This window comes from Coccidioides immitis (genome assembly GCF_000149335.2).
Source record: "Coccidioides immitis RS genomic scaffold supercont3.3, whole genome shotgun sequence".
Classification (NCBI taxonomy): Eukaryota; Fungi; Ascomycota; class Eurotiomycetes; order Onygenales; family Onygenaceae; genus Coccidioides; species Coccidioides immitis.
The window spans coordinates 1,888,953-1,914,332 of NW_004504308.1; the positions used below are offsets into that span (position 1 = coordinate 1,888,953).

Consider the following 25,380-nt stretch of genomic DNA (forward strand, 5'->3'; position numbering starts at 1 on the left):
TGCCCCTTGTAAGGTGATGTACCTGTGATCCTCTGTATCTATAAATAATCAATTAGACGTGAGCTTCAATGGCTTAATTCTTCTGCTCACCAATATTTGATATCGACCTTGACATCCCTTGGTTCTCTGATACCGCAACTGGCGGCTGTGCGTAGCTAGCTACCGGATTTTTTGGGAGAAGTAAGGGAATTCTCCAGTCCATTTGCGGAAATAAAATCCTGACAAGGTCATCAGCCATTCCGATTTCCACCCAGGCGATAGCATCATGAAAATTCTGTCGAGGGAACTTCATCTTCACACATTCTGTTGTCCGAAGGGTTTGGTTTTTTACTTTCTCACACATCCGTGTTGGGGAGCCCTCGACGGCATTGTAAAAGCGATCACCAAAGACGCTGCGAATAGCATGCAAGTCTGCTGCGTAGTACACCCAATGTTCATCACTTTCGGCATTGGTGATTGGCTTCGGAGTAACTGGCCACTGAAAATAGCAATTAGTGGAGGTCCTAAAAAGAACAGATGGAGGTCTTACATTTTGAGCGCCCTGTCCCTCTGTAGAGGATGGTAGTCCTTGATTATTCACACAATCAGCCATCTCTAAGTTTAACATATAGCCCGCTGTCTGCTGCTGTGGTATAATTCCCTCAGCAGGATCTATTGCACTCGTGTGGCTCAATTCTTCAGGTGATTGTTCATTGTTAGAGGATGCAACACCACCTTGCCCTGCGGTGTGGCCATCTTCGGTGGAAGCGACGCTACCAGCTCGAACAGAATCAAGCAAAAGGCCATGCTCATCATGGGTAAAGGTACATGGGCATTCAGTTGCAGTGCCATCGCTCGCTGCCTCGGATCTGTCCTCCCCTTCAGAAATTAATTGGTTCTCAAAGTGCCCGCTGCCCAGAAGGTCTACAGCAGCTGCCGCTTCTTCAAGGTTGGCCAGTTCAACCAAGATGCAACCCCCAATAGGATCCCTTGTGCTATTGCTGTCATCTGTGGATGATCCACTCCTATCATCAACAGGTGTGAGCGGAAGATCATGTACTTCACTTCTAGGATCATGAGTATTGGCACGCGGACATTTACATGCAGTTGGAGCAGATTGACATAGTCATTTCTGGAAAAGTTGTGTCTGCCCTTTCTTTCCTTGTTCCTCATGTTGCATGGAGTTCGCCTGATCTTCAGCATTCTTGCAAAAACAGCGCCCCAGATGGTGCTCGGGCTTAACAAACTTCCAGGTCAATTCGCGACACCACAGTTCCCTCAGGGCATGAATCATACACATGACCTGTAGCGTACGGATGACAGCATTATACGCTGGAGTTTCCCGACGTCGTCATTCAAACTCGTTAAAGCACCGATGGTCACTTGGGATATGGCAGAAAGACAGCAGCACTGAAGGTTCTTCCAGTGAAAGCCATTTTTCTCCATGGCCACACCAGCACGCGAGGTTTTCCGTCTTTCACTTTCATACTGTGGGAGGGAGGTGCGACCAGCACTTTTCCGAGACGTATACAATTACACACGCGTCGCGTTTAACACGTTTCTGGGCACAATAGGCTCCAGCCTCAAGCTCCAAAGGTCCAAGCCTCAAGGCCAGCACCTGCTTTTTGAAAACCCTCTTTGCCCCATTCGCATCCTTTTCAATTGAATTGTAAGCCCTTTCGGCCCCGATAACGCCAGGACTCAAAGCATCTTCAAGCTGATTCCTGCTTGCTGAGGTATCCTCAGCTGGAGGGGGGGCACTTTCTCTAACCCGGTATCCTGTAGATGTCGCCTCTCTGGGTGCTGCCTCTGAAAGCTCGAAGATGCTTCGATTCTCATCCAGACACTGCTGCACATCATTCTTCAATACCTCCAGCTCATCCAATCGCACATCCCAAGTGTCCGTGATGGAAAGTATCTCATCATATTCGCTCTCGTCCTCAATTCATTCAGATATATCGTCCCCCTGCCCAGATTGGTTGCGTGTCGAGGTTCGTTTTCTCACCTCCTTGAGTGCAAAACACCATTTGCGACGATACCAGAATGAATGAAAGTCATTGAAGTCCGGAGTGTTGCCATTAACCAAGCCGGCACTCACGTCTTTGAGATATTCGCCGAGGGCCTGGCAGTCAATCAGTAACCAGTTCAAATGAGGTTTGATGAATACTGACTTTTGACTCTGGAAATTGTTCAAGAACATGACCTAGTTCAATGAGGCGTTGTTGAACATCCTCTCTCTGATGAAGATTCGCCGGTCCTTCCATGTCTTCAGCACAGTTTGGAATACCCGCCGATTCGCCCCATTCCATCTTGGAGTGGTGGAACAGTGGATGGAGTATTAGGTTCGGGCGGTCGTGATGGAGGTGGGGGGAAGAATTATTATATGATCAGTACGGGAGCACTGATCATACAATAATTCCACACGCTTCCAACTCAATTGGAACCAAGCCATTGCATCTCATTGCTCAGTTGCGCTTCCCTGTATTGCATTGTTAGCGTCCACGACAAGAACTTTTCTGATGATCAGGAACACGTCACGGGCTTTCCTCGCACTTTTCGAGACTAGCGCCGAACACCTTGTCTTCTCTTGAGTGTAATGCTCCTTTCTCCTACTCAATGGTAAAAATATGCCATGGGAATCAACACAATTTTTCTCAACTGCCCAGCTGGTAAACATTGCGTCACTGGGTGTGGCGAATCGAGCACCCCTAATGCAGCTGAGTCTGTCCTGGATTATCCTGTGTCTCCAGTCTTTAGCGATCGCTTCACCAGGACAGTGGCTGCCATCTTGGGGATGTAATGGGGGGATTATTTTCAGCTCAAGTAATGCTGGCCATAAACCATAAAAGAGCTCTTACCGCCCTTTGGCTGTCTTGGGCCAGAATTATGATGATGCACGATCAGCCTTGATCCCAACAAGGCAACCGGCTGCCTTCCGTCGCAAGCGAATATGCAGAAACTTGCTTACTCGTTAATCCATCATGCTCTGATTGAGGTGCTGTTTAATTTGTTTTGTGCCTTGTTGATTACCATTTCCTTATGGTCCAATCCTCGGAGTCGGTACATCAATTGGATTCTTTATCTTGGATCACTTCTCCATATCACGGATTTGGCTGCATACATTGCTGCATGCTTCACCGGAGGTGAGTTTGAGATTTCTTAGTTTTGTAGCAAAGCTAACTCTCCAGACTCCCAATTGCGTCAGCTCCTATTAGGCTTGTCCACGGTCTTCCACCCTCAATACGAGGTTTGTGCATCTAGGCCTTCCCCAAAAAGCCAAGCTGACCTTGTCCTAGATTATCAGACTCAGGAGTGTAGCCTCTCAGCTCTCCCGAACCCCATACATCTATGCTCAATACAGCATCTGGCTCATAGGCCTTCTCCAAACAGGCTGTGCCGCCACTCCTTTCTTCCTTCCTACACTCTTTCCATCTATTTTGCTACTGCAAAGCCTTGACACTGTTATTTTCTTGTTTATGTCTCAGTGGATGTCGCGTCAGCTGTCCTGTGAGAGGCCTGAATCCAAGACACCAATTAAGATGTTCCGAAGAGATAGGGCTTTTTGCGTTGTGCTGGCTTTGATGGGTGTTAGTTGTGCCGTCTTCCAGTTCGCGGTCGTCCAGTTGGATCATCTGACGGCTGTGATGTCAATGGCTATGGCATTCTACTCCTGGCAGCATTGTTTTGTTGATGTATCGTCAAGGGGTCAGGAACTGCAGTCCGCCAGCTCGGATAATCTTGTGTGACCCCCAGTTTGATCCTCTCGGTGTTGGTATTCAGGCCGGCGCTGATCCATTTCCACTTGCTTCCAGCATCTCTCATTTGTTTATGTGTTTTCCCGCTTTTGACTTCTCTCCCTTATGCACTTGTTTCCCTTTGCTTCCCGCTCAATCAAGGCTTTTTGCGAACCTGCATGGCAGTGGGGCTTTCTTTGTGGGGCAGGAAACACTCATCCCCACATGGGCCGTGCGCGGGCCGAGGCTTTAAATCAAAAGAGGAATAGCGCCGCCCTTCAAGCTTTAGCAACGCCCTCGAGTGTCTTGTATATAGACTGGCATCCCTTATCGCCCTCCGTGCTTCCTGTCATTAATACATAGCTCTACCTTGCAGATCTCTCTTAATTCTAAGACATCAGCCTCCTCTACTCCACCGGTACTTAGAAAGCAATCCTCTCATCACACTCAACCAACCCCTCGTCATGGCAGTTCCTATTTTCAATGAATATGCCTTTGGTGAATTGATCCACTGGGGTAATCCTGTGAGAATAGATATCTGCTGGAGACTCAATCAACAGGCTCGAGCTGAACTGAAAGCATTTGACTGGGCCCTGGACATGCCAACATCCACGTTCGCATTTATGCTACATCGTCGTATTCTCACCGAAAATTCACCGGAGCGGAAGACAAAGTTCCAGGGGTGGCTAGGCTCCGTCCAGTCCATTTGCGAGTTAGTTAGTGATAAGCTTGCCGCGGGCGATCTTGGTTGTATCACCTCCATTGAGACACGGCAATATATCAACCACTTTTTGGCAAGCCAGCTTGGAAAGCCACGAAAAATATGGCTCGATGAGTGGGATCATCACTGTTGCTCAGGGGTCCAACACGATGCGGTTCTTGCAGATTTTGACTGGAAAGATGAATTTTGGTGTATGATTGTTTTGTTGATCCCTGGCCATCGCGATGGCCCGCTCACGAAATCTATAACTTTAATGAGGCTGGACCTTCTGCCACAGGGGCTGCAATGCATTGGTATAAAGCTGGATGCTGGAGACCTGCTGTGAATCTGGAGTCCAGTTTCTTCTTGCCTAGCTCAAAATTTCAGATATATTTATGCTCTCTGATCCCTATTTCCCATTATGAAGCCATCTGTTCTGCAATCACGGTGGTCGTCGAGAGGGAACTGACAGGATCGGTCTCATTCAGTTTGGTCAAATCTTTTTTTGGTTTTACCCTCCTGCTACTTCAAAATTATTGGCAATAATAGTTCCCAATGGTCTCCTCATGTCCTGTCCCTGGCTGCGCTCCTCCTCCTCAACTGGCGGTTCACCAGCTGTCGCAGTCGGAACAACCACCGCCACATGCTCTTGCACCTCAACAACAACAAATCCTATCTGAGCCTTGGAACTGGCCGTATCATCCCAAACCCTGTCATCCTCCGGCGTTTCCATACACTGGCCCTCCCCGAGAACCCTCACACATCCCGCAAGAAATGTATTCAAAACCTGTAAATATATCTGGCCCGCCAATGCCTGTCCCCAAAGGTCAATCAGCCGACGGGGGACATCAAAAAAATACACAAGCCCTGCAGGTCTGGATTTTACCACTTCCCTTCCTGTTCAAATGTCCCTTATTAATGTGTTTACATAGGCTTGCAATTCATGTCAAGCTCGCAGGGCGAAATGCGACGAAGGTCGGCCCTCGTGTGGTCGCTGTAAGGAGAACAATGTTCAGTGTGTCTATACAGCTATTAGTCCTGTTAAGTGAGTAGTATTCAGCTTAATTTTCTAGCTTTGCAGCTGATTTTTGCAGACATGAGAGATCTACACAAGCCATGTTAGACAGAATCCAGGCGTCGGAAGATAAAATATTGGGATGGGTTGATGGGCGAGTTGAAGATATACTCAATCTTTTGACTGCCCAGGATCCCAAATCGGATGCTCTTCTTCCCCAGAAATGCAAGTCACCAGCCGACCGCTCAATCGCCGAGCCCGCACCAAAACAGCAGAACCAGTCAAGGAGTGCAGAGTCGGTTCACGCAAAGACTCTGCCGCATGAAAACACCCCGCAAAAGCTCCCACAAGAGCCCCAGGTTGGTGGTTTGAACAGTACCCTCCTTCCTACAATCTGGTCTGCTGACGGTTGCAGACTTTTCAAAATCATATTCTTGTACCATGAGAACTGGTTGTGGATAAAGAGGATGGCGCCCTGAAGAAAATCATTATACCTGAGAAATCATATTTTAAGGCACTTGTCATTCTTAATGAGCCTCAGATTCTTGACCAAGTCCGGGGTAAGAAACTTTCTCTTAAATTCAGCAACAGTTTACCAAAACTAGACCCGTTGTCCGAAACCTTCTCTGCCTACGACCTTCTTATATGATTCAAAGATTTATCAGATGTCAACCCCAGAGTTTCTAAGAATCTCCATGATTTCTTGCTACAAATGACAAACTGTCATGCCCCATGGGAAAATCTTGAAACGAAAGCTCTACATTACCTTGTGTTGAACATGTTTGCTGTCTGGTTTAAATCTCCTGCGGGGAAATTGCGTTGGGATGGAGTTCTTGTCGATGCCGTTCTCCAAACCAATCATATACAATTGATTTTTGAGGCTAGGCTTCCTGAAACCGAGACACTGCGCCAGTTTGTTGAATATAAAATCCCTGAAGCATGAATGGCCGATTCTACAGTCTTTGACCGAGTGACCTTTACCAGATTCTAGTTGCGCCAATTTGACCTCACGCAAAGTATTCTCTGAGAACTGTTGTGCTGCCGGGGACAAAGGGTATAATTTCTTGAGGGGTACCGGGCGAGTGGTTGTCTATCATATTCCTTTGTCTTACCTCAGCTTTGTATACATCGCACCTCTTTCTTAGTTGTCCTTATTCTCGGCTACATGTTGTTTCCTTCTCTCATCTGTTTGCCCAATCAAAACCCTTTGGATCTTGCATGGCAACGGTCCAGGCCCACGTGGGGTGGAGCCGCGAGTCTCCGAACAGACTGAGAATTTAGATTGAAAAAGGAATAGCGCCTCAGCAAGAATGGATGGGCATCAAAGCTTGTTTTCTTTTTTTGTTATTTTTAGTTTCGAATACCCATCCGATATTTTAGTTTAGGATGCCTTCCCACGGTTTTATTGTAGCAGTGATGCGGCAATATTTGATGAAGCTGTGTTCTCACCAAGGTGGGGAAGCTGAACGCATGTGTAAAGGGTATATTTCTTTTCTTAAACTATCTTCCCTGCGGGCTTCTACCCTCTTCCTAATTTCGGTAAATTGTACAAAATCTGGTAAAATTCCCTATTCCGTCTAGCAAGAAGAATGTTGCCACAAAAAAAAAGTGCTGCTATGGACATAGGTGAGCTTTTGGCCTACCAAAGTTTTAATCAATAATGACTGACTGAGTGTTTAGTACTGGGTTGTATAAATCAAGAGTTTTGGAGTGAGAGGAAAGACTGCAGTGGAATCTGGCCTTTTTATGTTTGAACCTCTCATGTGAACTGAGATCGCCGACCTAGGTCACAGTCGGCAAAAATTCGAGGATGGCCGGACTGTCTTGAATTGTTGTCCACCCGGAGATTGACACCGGGGAAGGGTGCCGGGAGGGAGATGAGATCAATGCCAGTCCAAGCTCGAGACTCCCTCTTCCCCTTGCCGGTTCTCATCAAGCCCTTAGTTCCATCGCACACCTGTATCAAACAAACGCGCGAGATCCAGGGTGGGATAATGCACAATGGGTCAACACAGAGCTCCTGATCAGGTTTCTGCCTGTGCCTGGTTCAAGTCATGCTTGGTCTTTACCTACCAGCAGTCTGACTGAAGATTTCTTGGTTTCTGAGATGTCTGCTAAGCCATCCGAGAGCCATCTCGGCCAAAATCTAGAGAGATGTAAGTGCCGCTAGTTGAACTGAGAATATAGACTGACACAGAGGCAGATGAGAAGCCTTTGATCTGCCCTGAGTGCTCAAAAAGATTTGCAAAGCCTGACCTTTTGCGTGACCACCAGCGAAGTCATACGCGGAATGGCTGGCTCTGAGTGGTTGAGTATACCACATAGGCGAGTTAGTTGAGATGCTTCAGTAAAGACAAAGATTACCCATGCCATGGCTGGGAGAAGAGTGTGGTGCAATTGCCATATATGTTCATTCTTTGGATGCCGCCAATCAGCCAAATTATAAGCCACCAAAGAAACACCCAAGGCGTAGGTATTTTGCAGAGGATTTGGACAAAGGCTTACAACAAGAAGCAAAATTTTTCGGAGATGGGGAATCTACCAGCTGGACTCCGCCGGTTCATTACTAAGCTGATGAGACGTCTTGTGTTAAGCAGATACTTTTAGCTTTGGTGGATGCAGTTGGCTTGGCACTCTGCCCTTGTCACCCTCAGGGGCTTGCATCCTAGAAAAGAGCTCAAACCTTAACTCCCTGCTCAGAATTTCTGTCCTGGCTCTGTGTCCCCTTTCCGCGATGATCGTCCAAAACCTTAAAGTATTAGATAATCCTACATAGCCCACAATGCTAGCGCCATACTGTAAAGCTTCAGCCATTGAACAAGGATAGATACCTCCAGAGCACGGAAGCTCGAGCTAAATTAGATCTTTCGAACATCTCGGCTTGATGACCCCAGATTCTGGAGGAACGCAAGATTAAAGGGGAACCGGTGGTGATTGGACAACATGATGCATTTGCTCTTGGGTGCACAGAGGCTTTCTGGGCTTGGGAGGCTTACATCCTGGAAGAGCACTAAAACCTCAGCTATCTGAGCTCGGCAGAATATCAGGGATTGATATCTTGGTTATGCTTTGTTCCAGACTCCAATTGAATGCAAGGTGTGATGGAGCATGGGGAAATGGTCCTGTATCAATGCACAGGAAGGGGTGATGTTGATGTGCTGATCACCTGTTGGGCCGGCTTCCCGCCTGCATCAAGGTATTTGTACCCGCCCTTCTCCAGAGAACCATATTTTCCTTTCCCCTTCCATTCTTTGAGACTTTGTCCAAGCAGTTTTATGAACCATTTGATGCCCATCCTTACCAATGATGATTGAAAATCCTTCCTCCACACTGGCAATTTACCAGTCCCAGCTGAACTTAAGAGGTCCCAACTTCAACTACCGCAATGACTGATGGGAGGCCCCAAGGCTGGGAGCCTACTGATGTGAGTACTCCTGGTCCTCTATTCCGGCCATCGGGGAAATCTGACTGTTCTCCTCTAGCCGATGAGAATTTTATATCCACATTTCGCCATTGATGACGCCGGGAACATCAGATATCATACTTCGCGATCAGTCGAACAAAGTTGCCACCATATTTTTGGCCAGGATGTCGAGGACAGGATCCTTCACTTGGCAGGCTTGAAACCATATCACATACCCTCCGAACAGACCCGCTGGGAAACATTCAATGATTTGTATGTCAAAGAAGATCGGGTTGGACTCCAGATTGGTGATCGAGAAAAGATTGGGTCCTACTATCATGTGGCTTTCAGTGGATTCCAGCAAATAAACTGCTGCACAATCTCCAAAGCCTGGATCAAGCTTATTGAGCCAAAGAAACAGACCAAACACCCTTATAATGGAGGACAAGGTGCCGATGGTGAGAAAGGGGATCCAGAAAGGACTAAGCCAGACTGGTGGCCTTCTAGTGTTATGCACAAAGAACCAGATCACCTGAAGAAATCTGGTGGGTTCAAAGCCTGAGAAGCGGCCAGCAACAATCACTGATACCTGCCTTACAGCTCGTCTCCGGCTCTTGACTCATCTTATCCGTGAACTCGCGATATCCCATAATATCACAGCTGATAAACTTGAAGAAGCTGGAAGGGATGTTCAACGCCAGATCAAACCAAGAGAGAGATGGGATATCCTGGAAGAGATATACATGGTCCGGAGGATGGAGGAAAGTTATGAAAGGGGGGAAATAAGTGAGTACTCCTTCCTGTATTCTCGGCCAATGTTAACATTTAACAGGCGCCAATACCATGGTATATGTTATCGACAGGCCAAAACCTGGTAAAGAAAAACTAGATTCCTCATCCGGTGCGGGTGTGGAATCAAGCCCCGACCCGAAGCCAGACACGATTACAAGTGCTGTTGATATTCAACCCAATATGGAGACAAAAGATACTGCACCAGCACCTGAAGCGCCACTGGGAGAGCCTGCACCTAAACATGGCACATCAGAAGCCGGCATGGATAGTGCTGATGGGTGTGCAAAAAGAAAACATGCTGAAAAAGCTTGTCAGTCGTGCAGAGCTCGCAAAGTACGATGTAGTTTCTCAGAGCATGGTACTTCTTGCTGTCTTTGCAAACTCGGTGGCTTAGAATGTATTATTCGGGAACGAAAGCGGGAACGAAAGCGTCCTACCCGGACAGCTAAAAAAGTGTAAGTTTGACTGTCCAGATAAATGATAACAACCTGTTAAACCAATACTAATGATTTTGAACAGAAGATTGTTGCGAGCGAAAAGTTCTCGGCCAGGGTCTATATATTCTTCACCAGATGCGTCATGAACCAACTTCAGTTCTCTTCCAAATGAATACAAAAGGAATTCTGGAGAGGATTATGGCATCTACACTGCAACCAGCCCACAGGAATTCCAACCACAGCCGCAACTGCTAATGTCTTGTGGAGTCATCCACAATATGGAACAAGAGGCCCTTCTTCGGTCTCGTGTTTTAACACCAGTATCATCTGAATCAGGTGACATCAAGCTCCCCCCAAACCAGCTTCTGAACACAGACATGCATGGCATTGGGACACAGCCACAGTGCGGATACCTTCCAGACGCTGCTACAGGTCCACAGTTTCACCACAACCCATCCAACCACCATGCCCTTGGGCGCCAAAGTTGGCCACCTATCCCCGCTCACTTTGGCGGTGGATGGTGAGTTGTCTGTCAGCAAACCTCACACTGCCTCACCAAAAACATTTTGCTGCATGTATATTACACAGTGGCATGTGCCCATCTTGCTTCCTCTCTAGTTGTCCATTGTCATTATGGTCTTTTTCAGTGGAAGATTTTTCCAGCCGAAACCTTTTCTTAGCGCCATGGTGATCGGCCCGAGCATCCCCGGCATTCTACCCACATCCGCCATGATCCATGAGGTTTGTGGCTCGCCCCAATCCTCCCAGCATTCTATTCACACAAACCACGAAACATGAGCCTCTGTGGCCTGCCCCAATGCTCCCAGCATTCCGTCCATACGGACCACAAACCACGACCAGCCCCAATGCCCCCAGCCTTATATCTCTATGGGCCATGAACTATGGAGGTTTGTGGCCGTCCCCAAGGCTGGACAGGATGCAATGGATGTCGATGGATGCGATGGACGCGACAGATGCTACAGAAAATCCAGGCCAGCAGTCCAACCCTCAGACACAATTTTACCAGTTTCCCAACAATAGCCTTTGTTGACAAGCCTTCCGGGGAAACTTTTCTCTGTTGACGCGAAGACCACCAAGCACCCCTCTGCATCCTACAAGAATACTACTGAGCACGCTAGGATGAGAACACTACTTGAAAAGGATAGTCAAGAGGTCTGTAAATTTTACAGTTTGGTTGTTTCATTACAGTACTAAAAGCAAGAATATTCGAAACAGGCCACTTGTATATGACCAATTAAGTACCTCCGACTTCAAAAGGCAACCTCTGTGCATCCAATCTGCACAGCACTGACATCTGATCCCACAGACAATGAAGAATCCCTCACAAGATATCCCCAGCAGCAGAACATTAGAACTACAATCTTTGTAGGGCAGAACAGGGTACTAAATTTGACCTCCCCATTAACAACCTTCATCCTTTCACTGCTTGAAGGCGACGAATTTTGATCTGGAATAAGATTAGCCTGGAAATATCTCAACTCCATAAAAGGTATCAACATACCCACTGTCTGTCATCCAACCTCTGTCAATGGTAAGTTCCTCTCTAACAACAAGCCATCCAGTAGTAGTCCTCTCCATTTCAAATTCCAGCTCATCATCTCCCAGAAGGACTCTGCACTTATGGCCACACCTTCATGAATCACCTCTATGCAACCAAATATCTCTTGGGCAAAGGGGAACCTTCTCTTCAGTGACACATTGCAGATGGACAGAGCTCACACTGCCCAATAAGAATGGAGAGTCCTTAATGTGTGAGGAAAAGTTCATCAAGACACACTTCTCATAACACCCATCTTCCAACCACAAGACAAGTAAGGGACAGTCAAAATACTTCACTTCCTCCAAGATCTGAGTGTAAAAGAGGTAGTCATGGCCCTTGCATTTGTCATAGGCCAGCAGGAAAACTCCTCTTAGAAGAAACTCCAGAAGATGCTCAAAGAGCTTTGGGTTCCCATTGACAAAGATAGAGCCATCTTCCTGCTTGTCAAGGCACCATCTTCCTGAAAACATGGCTGTGAAGTACTCACTACATTGAGTCAGCGTTCCAACAGTTGTTGGGAAGTGCCGGTCGCCCACTTGAAGCATAACCCTCTTGGTAGGCTCCATTATTTATTTCCAGTTCGCGAGGAAGGTAAAGATAAATATATCAGTTTTCACGCTTCAGAATATTACCCCGGAGGTTACAAAGTGATAGGAAATCAAGGGTAACTTGCTTGGGAGAGTGAAGATAGAGGGTGTGAATAGACAAGTTTTCTTTTCTTACCAAGTAAATGGAGTGATGGAAGTTAGATGTGGCAAGAAGCAAGTTTTTGCAAACTATATATATTGGTAACTGCCTTGGTACTCGCACAGTTACCAATCTTGGAGCTTAATATAGCTCAGAACATGGCATTGGATCACAATCTTGACCTTCAGCTGATCTTCATGGACCAAGTTCTGGACTCATGTGGAAGCCGCGAGATTAAGACAGGTATCTCATGATGGGAAGGTCTCTGTCATTGTCCTTTCTTAATGTTTGAAGAGCATGACACTGTGGATCTTGGTATTGAACATGCCGCCTGAGATTGAGAATTTGCTCATCACAAAAGGGACAGGAGCTAGCAGGTGTATTCTCATGCCAGTGTGGACAAGTGACTGGATTGCTGCAATAAGCATACAGCCACCCAAAGCCTACAAACACGCAACCCATATTTTAGCAGACATTGCTACTGGAACAGTACCACAAGAATCTACTGGGAAAGAACAGGGTACCAACTCAACCATGATAAAGGCGCTCATGGACAGCATGAAGACCTATGTCAACAAGACCCAAAACCAGGCAACCAGCACTGAAATGGCCTCTGATAGACCTATGTACCCTAAGAGTTCCATTCAGTTTGGGCATTCAGTGGGATTATTGCTAACTCAATCACCAGAAACTATAGAACCAACCCTCTGCTTTTTGGGATTTCTGCTTTCAGTTTGAAACTCTTCTTCTCCACCTTCAATAGGAGCCGCGAAGCTCCATTGCACATCCTGATACTCAGTTTCATTGGATGCATCAGAATCCTGTGAAACAGCTACACTTGAAGCAGTCTGGTGTTGTGATTGAGCATCTGAGAGATGCTTGTTTGCCACTGCAATAAATTCATCCCTCATTTCCTTTGTCCAATCACAAGCATTTCAGTATGCAGCAAGTCCTTGACAAAAAGTGTCATACATGTCAGTCAAGAAAAATGATCAGAGCTGAGTCATAATATATTCAGGACAGCAGCCCAGACCTCTAGGCTCTGCAAGATGAGTAGCATATAGCTTGAGTTGACCACCATGATAAGTTGACATAATAGTGTAAGCATTGTTGTTGTAGATCAATTTATCTTGTCAATACATCTGAAGTGAATGCATGCCTCAGGCCCCTAATGTGCCATTATAGCAAGCTTGCCATATAGCTACAGCAAGAGATCCATCAGAGCCTTTTGTCTCCAAAAAGAAGTTTGGTGCCATGGGAAGATTATCCTGTGTTGACAGAATAATCTGGTCACTAAGATCCTTGCAGATTTGATGATCAAGCTGTTTAGGACACACACCATAGAAGTGATCTGGTTTAGCTTGAGATAGCATGCCATTGGTTAAGTGAGCAAGATTTCCAAATAGATATCCTCCTCCAGTACATTTAGGATTGCTGATATCACCTTCAATAATTGGAATCACTGTGGCTGTCACTGGCTTCTCTTTTGATGCGTGTGTATCCACTCATTTGAATTTCCAGAACTCCCTATCAGAGAACTTTGATGGCAAAAGGGAGGGACAGGGTCAAACCAATCTTTTATTGATCTCCTTCCAGTTCTCAGGTATTGCTGGTATCTGACCATCAGGGTATTCATACCCGTCAGGATATATTCCATGGTCAATCAGATTTTGTTGAAAGTTTTGACTGTACAGTGTGGAACTTGTTGTGTTTGTGGTGTCTCTGGTATTTCTTGATTTCAATGACAGAGATCCTGCACATCACTTTCTACCACAGGAGCCGGATTTGCTTGAAGCCATTGGTTCAGGATACTGGTTTAAAATCATCAGCAGTAATGCACACAGTGGATTTGTAGTTACATACATTTCTAAGATTAGATAGATCAGGACCTCCCAGCCTGGAAAACCTCTTTATCTGCTTTAAGCATTCAGAGAAGCAGTCACAGAGAGGGTCAGGAGCAAGCTGAAGTCCACAACACTTCTTCAGCCAGAGACTAGATTGTTGAGAAACAGACTTATGATGTTTCTGAGGAGGTTTGAGGCAGGTGTTTCTTCAATCCAATTCCCTCAACACACCTGTGGTCAACCAAATCCTGGATAGATTATCCCAATATGCTGGTGCTGGCTGGCTCAACTTCTGCCACTTCAATGGATGTCACAATGTGTATGGACCCTGCTCGGGTTGGCACCATTTGCAAGAAGGGTTGGGCGTCACTGGACAAGGCATACAGGGGTCATCATGGGTGTCTGGGTGGTTTATCATACCAGACTGCATTGACACCGAGGGAGGAAGAGAAAGGCTTTTTATTGATAGGCGGTTCCTGAGAGGAGGAGCATGTTGAGCTCATGGCTGGTGTCGTTCACAACCACTGTCATGCCCAGCACTAGAGTCTTGGCATCCTCTGCACCCCAATCCTGAATGTGCGTCCACTTATCACAGATCCCATTGGCTTGCTGACTGTGGTGCCCAGGTCCTCCATGTTGTCCAAACATCTTGGCTTGCTGACTGTGGTGCCCAGGTCCTCCATGTTGTCCAAACATCTTGGCTTGCTGACTGTGGTGCCCAGGTCCTCCATGTTGTCCAAACATCTTGGCTTGCCTCCTGTTGCCTCCCAATCAATCCCAGTCATTCCTAAATGGACAAACAAGATAAGTTTCCATGAGTCAGCTTCCTTATTGCTGCCCAACCAGACATTCTCAGACCACCCACAATGATTGGGAAGTCCCACTTGATGGTTTGAAACCCATCCCTACAGCCAATCATCTGCATGGAACATGGTTGCTCGGGCAGCAGTGCATCAGCACACCATTCTTAAAACAATTAATTTGATCAGGTAATGTCGTGGAGTACATTGAGACCTTGGAGAGGCTGATATTTCAACCCAATGAAACCAAAGGGGATGGAGAGAGGCAAAATTCAGCATTCATTGGTCATCATTTCAGAAAGGAAATTTATTTTTCTGTTAAGTTTGCCCCTCACTGAACATGCAAGGAACCCCTCTTTGAAAAATGGGCAGCTCAACAGGGCTCAGCTTCTCAGAGAGCATTCCCCTACTGCAACACAGAAGTGAGTGAATGTGGTCACATGCCCCAACCCACATGCTTCCGTACAGTTAGGATTAGAAAAGCTTTCCTGTCGCTGCTCAGTCAGTGTGTGGGAGCCGCAGCCAAACTGTGAAAACCAGCATGCGTGTCCAGAGTTGGGTCGCCATCTGAATTCTCAAAAACCCGGAAAGGTGTTCCTCAATAAGTCACCTCCTTGACCTTAAGCCTCCATTGCAAGGCTCACTACAGGCCAACAAGGCTGAGTTCGCTTCCTCCTCCTCCTACACATGTTATAAGACAGGACGGGTCGGGGCATTGAAGAGGTAATATTCTTTAGTGAAAGCAATTTTACTATTTTGTGTGCTGATCAGTGAGACTTCAAGTTGCCTAGTTGTAGGCAACTATCACAGCTACATACTATATGACCCAAAAAACTTCTCCTGATCGATGGTTTGAAGCGATCACCAGATCAGATCTTCTACAACCAACATATCCATTGATATTTTTGCGACAAATATATTAGCTATGGTGAGAAAGTCCGAGACAAAGGGCGCAACCGACAATGAACTGTTGAAAGAATGCAAAGAAGAGGTACTTCAATTTCGCATAGCTTATTGAGGTTGGAACTAACTGGTATCAGACCAATTGTGATTGTGAATCAATCTCATGGACAAACCTGTCAAAAGGAACTCGCATAGATCCTCCGGATAACACCATGGCTATCATTATTGATGTAGTGCACGATAAGGGGCGAATTCGGATATACAAAAAAGATAGCGACAACCATATTGATGGTGTTGGGATAGAGTGGACCAGACACAAGGTCATGGTTCCTTGGAACAACAACTGGTGGTTTAGAGCCTCAGGGTCACTTCCTGTCAGGTATATCATCAAGTGAGCTCTTGACTAGCACTCTCTCAGTCCCTTCTTACATCACTCGTGGGCGTTGTATTATTAATCAACGCGTCAGTTCATCGGATATTGGTATGGTATGAATGATGAGGTGTTTGCATATGTATCAGTTAACCACAGCTTTCCCCAAACTTGGTCTCTAGAGCTCATGGCAGCAACAACATCATCAATATCGAGTTCATAAACATCTCCCATAGTTGCGACTAGAATTACTTAGCATGGGCATAGTATTGACACAGGTGTCACTTTCTTACCTGGCGCAGCTGACTCCATAGTATTGTCGGATGTGCTTTCGTGCCATTGGGGAAAGACTAACTGTTGTTAACACTCTCCCACTTAAGTAGTGTTAGTTTCTTACATCTCGCAAAGTATACATCTCCAAGGCTGTGGAGGACGCCGCAATGAAAGTCCCGAGATCATTCCTTCATTCTGTGCAGTAACTCTACCCTTGTGCGGTCCTTCATCCGACCCACAGCAGATGGCCCAAGGATGGCTGCACATAAGACAACTTTGTCGCGTCCTAGGACAGAGTTGACGCGCTGGAGGAATTCTAAGTAAACTGTTCGCCGCTTTGCACCAGTGCCGATGCCAGTGCCGGTGGCCATCAAATTGAAAGCATCAATGACGCGAGCTTCCTCTGCTGGCTTTAGACCGGGGCGCTGCTCCACAAGTTTGGAAGCATTGACAAGTTTGTCAACAGCATGTTCAACAGATAGGGCGTTTTGCGGCATCGCCACGGTAGTTGGTGACAAGTTAGTAAGATGGAGTGTGAAGTTTGAGCATCCAGCTTGTTTAAGTACAGCCTGGTAGAATATGTGACAAATCAGTCAGATAAAGTCAAAAAGAGCTAGAAAGAATCAGAAAGAGTTAATAAACATGAAAATTTATAATTTAGGGTCAGATGACTCTTGCCAAGCAACCAAACCAAGAATGGAGCCCAGCCGACCCCTGCCACAGTTACACAGAATTAAATTAGCCTTGCCACCTTACAGCTGAGCTGCTCCGGCAGTTGCATGACTGAGCAAGCAGAGAAAGCTCACTTTAAAAAAGATATTGGAGGATTATTGCCCAGTAAGGCAAGACTTCTCCAAGCCGCCTTCTGGTCCATATCACATCAACAAGGTTGATACCTTGCTCATGCATCATGCAGCACAAATCCCATGCATTTGTGGGAGAGTGACTGCCAATACCCCAACTCTACATTGCCAAAAGAAGCCATGGAATATATGCGTAGGGAGTGTTTACAGAATGGCATATAAGGAGCCATGAATCCCCCAGATTTCCTGAGGCAAAGAACAGATGTTCAATCAAGAAGCACCTATCAAGCTAGCACCCCTGATCAATCTACAAGATATTATACATCCCCCTCCTTTTCAATTTATCACCATGTCCGAACTCGTGAAGGCTAATGGCAAGGCGCCTGCCACTCTGTCGCCTACCCCAACACCTCCATGCACCCCCATTGATGAAAATGCTCAGAGGAGCCTGATGTTGGATGGAGTGTATCAACAGCTTGACACACAGAAGGAATTGAAAGATCTTCTTGTGGAGGTTATCCAGGAGATCAGGGCTAATCCCACTGCAGCTGAGCCTAGTACAGAAGATGCCATATCAGAAATGCACAAGTCATCAGACTCCAAGCCCACAGTTACTGCACTTGACTCTAAGCTTGACTTCAAGAGAGTTGATAAAATGTATGTGCTCTGTCATCAATGCTCATCAACTCAACTAACTGGTTTGCAGTTGGGATAAAGTGATACTGAAGTATAAGATCAAGAAAGTAGTGAAAGAGATTCTTAATAAGCTTGACCAATATATCTTTGTTGTTTGAACCCAAACTGATAAAAATTCTATAAAGTGGACAGTCTGCATTGACATCAAGTCAAAATTTCTTTATAATATCTTGCAGAATGTTTTAAAAGTAGTCAAGTTTATCAGCTTGCAGAAGAATAAGTCTAGTGTATATTGTGCTTTATTACAGAATCTAGCAGTAGCTAATGTTGAAACAGCTTGAGCTGGATCTCTTGTACTACTTTCTCTCTGAGCTAGAGATATATAAAGTAAATACTGCTGGTATACTGAGCTGATAAGATCAAGTAAATTTTCTTTCTCTGCTTATTAAATTTGTCTTGATAATATACCAGCCCACAATTAAATGGCTTGCATTCTAACTTGCAAGTGAACAGATAATATAGAATATTCTCTGAGCTATCTTCAAGCTGGGGTCCATTATCTATATAAAATATTTTGGGACAGAGAAGCCAAGATATGTTGTGCTGAATACTATTGAGAAGAAAACCAGATTTAATAGCATGAAGTATTACAGCCTCAATTACAGCTACATTGACTATAATAAAAAGATTCTTAAAAAAGCTGGCATGGAACTTGAAATTAAAAAGTTTTGAGACTTATAATTTATTTATCAGCTACTGAAGCGGGGTACGATGGGATGCCTTGTCAAAGTAGGCGAGTTGGTTGAGATGGTGAGAGCGCAAGAAGGATGAAAAATCACAACATAGTAAGGATGGTAATGGCCGAGTAGTAAGAACAGAGAAGCATGCCTTAACGGACGCCTAAGCTCATAAGGAATAATAGTACTAAAGAGCCTGTACTAACACAGGCAGCTCTAATGAGGAACAGTGGCAAGCTTCATGAACAAGAGATCTTCATATTCTCTAACTAATAACCAAACTAGCAATAAAGAATGAGTGTGTGGAAAAGTACAAAGGTGCGCAAAGGTATTGAGCAAGATGCAGGGGCTATGGATGGTTTATATAGCTCAGAGATAGTAGCTGGGGGGGTTTTGCGCCTCAGACTGGAACAACCTTTGTCCTAATATGGTACCAGAATCCCCACTACATTTCCTCCTGGCTTTCACTGTTGGTGTCCCCTGACAACAGGCAACATATGAAACAAAACAAAGGCAATTTAGTAAAGAAAATAAGAGGCTAAGAATTAGTAACAATCTGGTAAGAAAAGAGATAGGAAATAAGAATAAAGAGAGTGACAGCAGCAATCCCTAATAGTGATCACCATGATCCTCTTCTTCCACCAAGTTCTCGGGAGGAGGGGAAGGCCAAACTGACACTGGGTCAATGTTGTTGTGCATGCAATGCCAATAGGATTTGTTACCAAAAGCTTTCTTTTCAATTTGGTATGTCTTGACAATGGCATCCAAAGCAATTCACATGGCCTTTAGGCACCAGTTATTAATGAAGTCCTGAGCCTTCTTCTCTTCTGGTCCAAAGAGGGTATCAAGCTCCTCAATCACCATAGGGTTGTCCCACCTAATTCAGCCTACCAAGGCATCTGATATAGCTCCTAAGCCTTGCAATTGAATAGCAGTAGGGAATCAATATGGAACTGATGCATAACAGTTTGAATGGCTGGAAGGTGATGATGGCTCTGGAACTAGATCCCTATGTGCAGTGGAGAGCTGTGACCAGGTACCAGCTTCATTGACTTCAAGATGTTCATGGTCCTCCTGGATTGCCACATACCAGGGTAGCATAGTACGCTGGACCTTTTTGCATGGACCATGAGCTCCATGGGGCAGCAGAGGGCTTGTAATTTGGACATCACCAGGTTTGCAAATGATGTCGGTCCACCTAATACCAAATTTTCTTTCATTGTCTTTGGTATACATTGTATCCTTAATGCAGTGAACATAGCCATCAGTGGATAAGCCTCATTCTTCAACTAGTCCCCACCAATTCTCTAGGTGGTTATGCATTCCTGGCAAGATTTCTGTGCAGTTGCTGGGCTCTTCTGCCATTAAGGTCAAGGATCCTTGTATCATGTTAACACCCCTTCCAGTAGTAATAGCATCTGAAACATTGACATCAATATGGTGAAATCCAGTTTTATCCCCTGGCTTAGCATACTTGGTGTAATATGGATAGGAGATTAATTTCCAAGCATGGTCAGGTCTTGTCAGCATGTACCATAGGTAGTATGCAGGGTCCTGGCGCATGAGTTGTTGGCTGATACTGTGGTACATTGTTCTCAACCATCTGTAATTGTCGCGACCTCCCATCATTTGCTGATGATGGTAGTACATATCATATTCACCATTGACCTGAGTGAGTACTGTGATGGTGGTGCCTTGTAACCTATTGTTCCACCAGTGCATTAGCTGGGAAATAACAACAGACTCAGTGGTCTCCCATTCCTTCTGAAGATTGCTGGTGGTGAACTTGTTAACTCCAGTGATCTGTGTGTATTGGTTAAAGTCAAACATTCTCATGTTTGTGACCAGAGGGATAATTGGCTGATGTTTGAATTTGTAGATGCCTAAAGCATCTTCAGCTCTAGCCAGTCTATTTGCCAAATGGAACCAGAGGTAGGTGCTGTCATTGGTCTTGACTGAGCCAATGTTGCAACAATTCCTATGGATGTGAGCCAAACAGTTGAGAAGCTCCTCCCTATTAAGTGTGTGAGTCTGCAACCTGAGTTTTGAAGCTATTAGTTTTGCATGGTCATAGCATAGGTAGATATCAGCTTTCTTATCACTAAATGCCTTTCCTAATTGCTCCAGGATGCAAATAAGCTCCAATTCTGAACACATTTTAATACTCTTTATCTTTTGCAGGAGTTGCTGTTCAAATCCATGACAACAGCAAGTACCAGAGCATACTGCCATGACAGATTCTTCATGCTTGTGTTGAGGTATCTCTTCATCACTTTCAGGAGGAATAACAGACTCATCATTGTTGCCTAAGTCTTGGAGGGTTTGGTGTGCCAACATGGCTGCAATTCTTTCACTGCAGCACTTTGGAGCTTCTGATTGGCTGGGTGGATTGGCCAGCGTGCTGGTGAATTCAAATGGCAGCTGTGATTGGCCAGTTTCAAATCCACGCGATCTAATTGACATTGTGCTATATATAGAGGCTCCCAACACATTGTGGCTATATGGCATAGACATTCCACTCATTGGAACATCTCTTGGCAATCTTGGAGACTGCAGTCCTTCCAGTAGACCTCAGGGGCTGCTTGCAGTGGGAGAGCTCCTAGTGATATCCTGAATTGAACATTGGGAGCTAGATGACTGTGGAAGAGCCAATGGCTGTAGAAGACCATAGTTGCCAATGGTAAGGCCCCATCAGTGTAGGGCATCTCTTGAAGGAAGTTTGCATACACAGTCAACTTCTTTGTCAGCTGTAGTATAATCACCTGGCAATATAGCTAAGCTCCAGCAATGTCCAGCCCCTGTAGCATCTAGTCTTCAGAGCACTGTGCTGTTAATATTATTGGTGAACTTATCCCAATCCTTGTAGACATTTAGGGTATGGCAAAGCTTTTGTGCTGCCCACAGGCTCTCCACTTTTGACCATATGGCATCAATCCTGTCAATACCCCATGTAGCAACAAGTCTATTCTTGATCTTTTGCATATCAATGCAACATTATTCAACATCCAGGGTAACCTTTCAAGCATCATGGAAATCAGCTTCAAAATTAGCATGTGTAATGTGTTGCCAAGCTCTGGATCTTTCAACATATCAATAGAAATGGGCCACTAAGTCAGTAACCATGTCAGTCACTCACATCAGTGCATTCATTAGCTCAATCTGTAAGCTGTAGTGATGGTGTGGAGCTTGGTTATCAATGTATTCCATAGCTGCTGTTAGGTTATTGAAGAAATGGCCATCCAGGTTGACTCCACTGTCTCTGGTAACAACCAGGCCTTGGTTTTTGGGTGCAGGAGCTAGAGGAGGCAAGTTGCTTTGTCCAGCCATTTTGAAGGATATCAGTGATCCAAAAAGAATTGCAAATGTCAGAATAACAAAATAGAAGGCAAGAAGAAGTGTTGAAACTGTTGAATCTGTGAAAAGAATCAAGCTTGAATGTAAAAGACAGTAGAAGCTTCAGAAAAGAAAAATCAGTCTTTAAATATCTCCTGAAAAATTCAGAAAAAGTGAAGGCTTCTGCAAATAACAAAGAAAGAGAAACTTCCCAAATAAGCAAGCAAAAACTTCACTTTGCAGGCAAATAAAAGAAACCTCCCAAAAGAGCAAGCAAAAACTTCACTTTTGCAAACAAAACACAATAAATTAAACATCTTGTGGAGGTATAACAACAGCAAAGCTCCAGTCATCTGGTATAACAGTTGGTAATTGTGTTTGCTCCATTTCTTCTTGGTCATTTTCATTTTTGCTCTTACTCTGACCTTGGTCATCCCCCCTATCCAAGGAGCTAACATCTGAGGAACTGCTAGAGGGAATATTAGGCTGGCTTCTTGTGGCATATTTTTGAGGAACATTCTCCATCTCTTCATCTGAATCTGCTGGGCTATCACTGAGCTGCTCCATTTCAGGTCTTATAAGATACTTCTTTAATCTGCTTCCTGCAATAGATTCTTTGATTTCAGTGCTGTCTAACTCTTCAAGGTGATAGGAACCTAGTTCTTGATTGGCAGACTTAACCCTATAGGGTTCTAGTCATTGAAAGTGCAGGGTGTTATTCCTAGACATATTCTATTCTCCTTTGGTATTGTGAAGCAAGACAAGGTCTCTGGGTTGAAGAGGGTTGGTTCAAATATTATGGGTATCATCAAAGTATTCCTTATTCTTAGCACACATTCAGAGCTGATGATGTGCTGCTTTCAGGACATCCTCATCTTGTCATTCAATTTGACATGCACGCATCAGAAGAAGGTCTTCAGTTGTTCAGACATTTCACTATGGAATTGTTTGCCAAGTGGGAATCTCAAGTTCAACTGGAAGAACTGCCTCCTGGCCCATTAGCAATCTATAAGGGGAGATACCAGTACTAGCCTTAGTCATCATTTGATCTGCCATCAGAATCACAGGAAGATGTTTAATCCAATCCCTTCCAGTACTATTGGTGGCTTTAGCTAATCCATCAGCCAAAGGCTTATGACCAACTTCCACCATACCATTCACAGGAGGATTATAGGGCAAAATAACAATGTGTTTGATGTTGAATTTCTTCAGTAAGGTCTCCACAACATCCTTATTCTCTGGTCCTCCATCCATAACAAATTTGGCAGGCAGGCCCCATTGACAGATGATATCCTCATAAAGAAATTTGGCCACAGCTTCAGCTGTTGCCTTCTTCAATGCTCTAGCTTCCACCCATCCAGTGAAGTCACATCTTGCAACAACCAAATAATTTCATCCTCAACAGGAAGGCATGTGTTTGATATCTACCCCAACTTTCTCCCAACAGGTAGGAGCCCAGGTAGGATGAAGCTCATCACTTAACCTTTGTGAATCTCTTTGTTGACATTGAGAACAGTGCTTCACATAAGCAGACACATCTTTATACATCTCTGACCACCAGTATCAAGCTTGTAAGGTAGAGTATGTTCCCTCTCACTCTTTATGGCCAAATTTGTCATGCATCATGTGTAAAATTTGTTCGCGTTGTTCTTTGTTGTCCACAACACATCTTAGAGGCACACCAGATCCCACTTGTCTAAATAGTTGATTGGCCTCCACCACATATTTAATTGCTTTCTTTTGGAATCTCATGTACTCTTTTCCTTCCATGCTCAATGGTTTTGATAGGGTGATTAGGTATCGTGCAATTTTCTCTGATTCTTCTGAATATGTGGAGTCCAGTATCCTAAGGTCTTCACTATTGAGAGCTCAGCCAGCTAAAACTCTTATAGAATCCATAAAGGCAAACAGATCTTCATCTTCTTCAGATTCAGGTTGTTCCCCAGTACCTAGTCCTCAGCAAGACAGTCCATCAGCAGCTGTGTGTTTCATCCCAGGAACATATTTAACAGTAAAGTCAAAGAGGCATATCCAAGCTATCCAATTAGTAACCAAAGCTCCTGGAACATCTGTAGCAGTCCTATTAAGTTGGGCAACAAGAGTTTTTGCATTGATTTCCAAGGTAAAGGGTACTCCATAGATATGGTGTCAGAATTTCTTGAAGGCTTTCAAAACAGCTCTGCATTCTCATTTGCCAGCATCATATGTTTTCTCTGAATCATTCCATACCCTGGATTCATATCATGCAGGATGTTGAGCCCCTCATTGCTCCTGAATAATGCATCCTCCCCATCCTAATCCACTGGCATCAACAGCCACAGTAATAAGCAAAGGATCTTGTCCATAATTGATTGGAAGAACAATAGGGAATGAACATAACTTTTCCTTCAAAAGCATAAAGGTGTCATTTTGCTCTTCAGTCCATAACCATATAACATTTCATCAAAGCAGATAATGTAAAGGTTCAGTTATCCAACTGTAATGCTCTATGAGTATTCAGAAATATCCAGCAAGCCCTAGAAATTCTTGTAATTCTGTAACACTTGTAGGAGTAGGCCAATTTGCAATTTTAGCCATCTTAGTTTTCTCAGGTCATTGTCTGTTATAGTTGCAGATCCATCCAACAACATTGACTCCAGACATGCAGAATTGAGATTTGGTGCTGGAGATCCTAGCTCCAGAGATTTCAACAAGCCATAGAACATAGTTCAGATTCTGCAGATGGTCATAAACAAATCTTCTTATTCCTGGAAGGACTTCAGTTTCATCTTTGACACGCAATTCCTTTACTCCAAGGTCATCCATAAAGGCTTGAGCAATCTCTGGAAAAACTTCTCATATAATCTTCATTATCCCGCATTGGGCTTGAGCTGGCGAATTCATTGCCCCTTGGACTAAAGTTGTATGGCAAAAGAGCCCAATAGGGGTTGCAATGGCTGTCATATCTCTGCTCTCTTCAGCTAATGGAAAATTATCATATCCAGAGAACAAGTCACATAGGCTAGCCATAACAAGTCTGCTGAAGTCTTCAGTGTATTTGTCAACATTAGAAGGAATAAAAGCATCTCAAATAGTAACTTTGTTGTACATATGTGCTGTGTCAACTAAATGATATTTGCCTTTCTGTTTCTTTGCGACCAGAAAATAGGGGTTGATATATGAACCATGGCAAGGCTCCAATGTTTTAGCTTCTAACCTGTCCTGAATGATTTTAATTAGCTTATCATGTAGAGCACAAGGAATTCAGTAAGTCTTAGTCTGCCAAGCTTCATGAGGCTCTGTCTTAATAACCTGCAGAGGCAAGCATTCAGGATGAACACCACATAGATCTTTGAATGACCACACCAACACCCCTTCACATTTATAAAGGACT

General features: G+C 44.7%; 10 protein-coding genes across 10 annotated transcripts; 7 read left to right on the plus strand and 3 right to left on the minus strand.

The window, feature by feature from the left end:
• Positions 1-73: 73 nt before the first annotated feature.
• Positions 74-2,288, minus strand: CIMG_13248 (uncharacterized protein; the record flags this gene model as incomplete). The annotated part of the gene is made up of 5 exons (XM_001241085.2): positions 74-478; positions 530-1,004; positions 1,521-1,918; positions 1,985-2,101; positions 2,151-2,288. 5 exons carry the CDS (start codon positions 2,286-2,288, stop codon positions 74-76), a joined length of 1,533 nt encoding a protein of 510 aa, XP_001241086.2.
• Positions 2,289-2,929: 641 nt separating this feature from the next.
• CIMG_08248 (uncharacterized protein) lies at positions 2,930-3,725 on the plus strand (the record flags this gene model as incomplete). Its single annotated transcript, XM_001241084.1, has 3 exons — positions 2,930-3,122; positions 3,168-3,226; positions 3,276-3,725. The coding sequence occupies 3 exons, from the start codon at positions 2,930-2,932 to the stop codon at positions 3,723-3,725; spliced, it is 702 nt and encodes a 233-aa protein (XP_001241085.1).
• Positions 3,726-4,735: 1,010 nt separating this feature from the next.
• On the plus strand, positions 4,736-6,379 carry CIMG_12121 (uncharacterized protein). The gene is made up of 3 exons (XM_001241083.2): positions 4,736-5,286; positions 5,346-5,458; positions 5,508-6,379. Exons 1-3 carry the CDS (start codon positions 4,969-4,971, stop codon positions 5,905-5,907), a joined length of 831 nt encoding a protein of 276 aa, XP_001241084.2. The 5' UTR covers positions 4,736-4,968; the 3' UTR covers positions 5,908-6,379.
• Positions 6,380-7,535: 1,156 nt separating this feature from the next.
• CIMG_13249 (uncharacterized protein) lies at positions 7,536-7,732 on the plus strand (the record flags this gene model as incomplete). The annotated part of the gene is made up of 2 exons (XM_004445014.1): positions 7,536-7,584; positions 7,632-7,732. 2 exons carry the CDS (start codon positions 7,536-7,538, stop codon positions 7,730-7,732), a joined length of 150 nt encoding a protein of 49 aa, XP_004445071.1.
• A 1,081-nt stretch (positions 7,733-8,813) lies between these two features.
• CIMG_08246 (uncharacterized protein) lies at positions 8,814-10,584 on the plus strand (the record flags this gene model as incomplete). Its single annotated transcript, XM_001241082.2, has 5 exons — positions 8,814-8,852; positions 8,911-9,376; positions 9,432-9,617; positions 9,664-10,078; positions 10,281-10,584. The coding sequence occupies 5 exons, from the start codon at positions 8,814-8,816 to the stop codon at positions 10,582-10,584; spliced, it is 1,410 nt and encodes a 469-aa protein (XP_001241083.2).
• Positions 10,585-11,500: 916 nt separating this feature from the next.
• CIMG_08245 (uncharacterized protein) lies at positions 11,501-12,187 on the minus strand (the record flags this gene model as incomplete). The annotated part of the gene is made up of 3 exons (XM_001241081.2): positions 11,501-11,528; positions 11,583-11,693; positions 11,859-12,187. The coding sequence occupies 3 exons, from the start codon at positions 12,185-12,187 to the stop codon at positions 11,501-11,503; spliced, it is 468 nt and encodes a 155-aa protein (XP_001241082.2).
• A 279-nt stretch (positions 12,188-12,466) lies between these two features.
• CIMG_13250 (uncharacterized protein) lies at positions 12,467-13,135 on the plus strand (the record flags this gene model as incomplete). The annotated part of the gene is made up of 3 exons (XM_004445015.1): positions 12,467-12,551; positions 12,676-12,934; positions 13,006-13,135. The coding sequence occupies 3 exons, from the start codon at positions 12,467-12,469 to the stop codon at positions 13,133-13,135; spliced, it is 474 nt and encodes a 157-aa protein (XP_004445072.1).
• A 2,077-nt stretch (positions 13,136-15,212) lies between these two features.
• On the plus strand, positions 15,213-16,449 carry CIMG_12119 (uncharacterized protein). Its single transcript, XM_012358563.1, has 3 exons — positions 15,213-15,675; positions 15,736-15,943; positions 15,993-16,449. Exons 2-3 carry the CDS (start codon positions 15,878-15,880, stop codon positions 16,248-16,250), a joined length of 324 nt encoding a protein of 107 aa, XP_012213986.1. The 5' UTR covers positions 15,213-15,675; positions 15,736-15,877; the 3' UTR covers positions 16,251-16,449.
• CIMG_08242 (uncharacterized protein) lies at positions 15,923-17,078 on the minus strand. Its single transcript, XM_001241078.2, has 3 exons — positions 16,711-17,078; positions 16,519-16,579; positions 15,923-16,467 (listed from the first exon to the last, which is right to left on the minus strand). Exons 1-3 carry the CDS (start codon positions 16,993-16,995, stop codon positions 16,319-16,321), a joined length of 495 nt encoding a protein of 164 aa, XP_001241079.2. The 5' UTR covers positions 16,996-17,078; the 3' UTR covers positions 15,923-16,318.
• Positions 17,079-17,650: 572 nt separating this feature from the next.
• CIMG_08241 (uncharacterized protein) lies at positions 17,651-18,095 on the plus strand (the record flags this gene model as incomplete). The annotated part of the gene is made up of 2 exons (XM_001241077.1): positions 17,651-17,958; positions 18,008-18,095. 2 exons carry the CDS (start codon positions 17,651-17,653, stop codon positions 18,093-18,095), a joined length of 396 nt encoding a protein of 131 aa, XP_001241078.1.
• Positions 18,096-25,380: the final 7,285 nt, after the last annotated feature.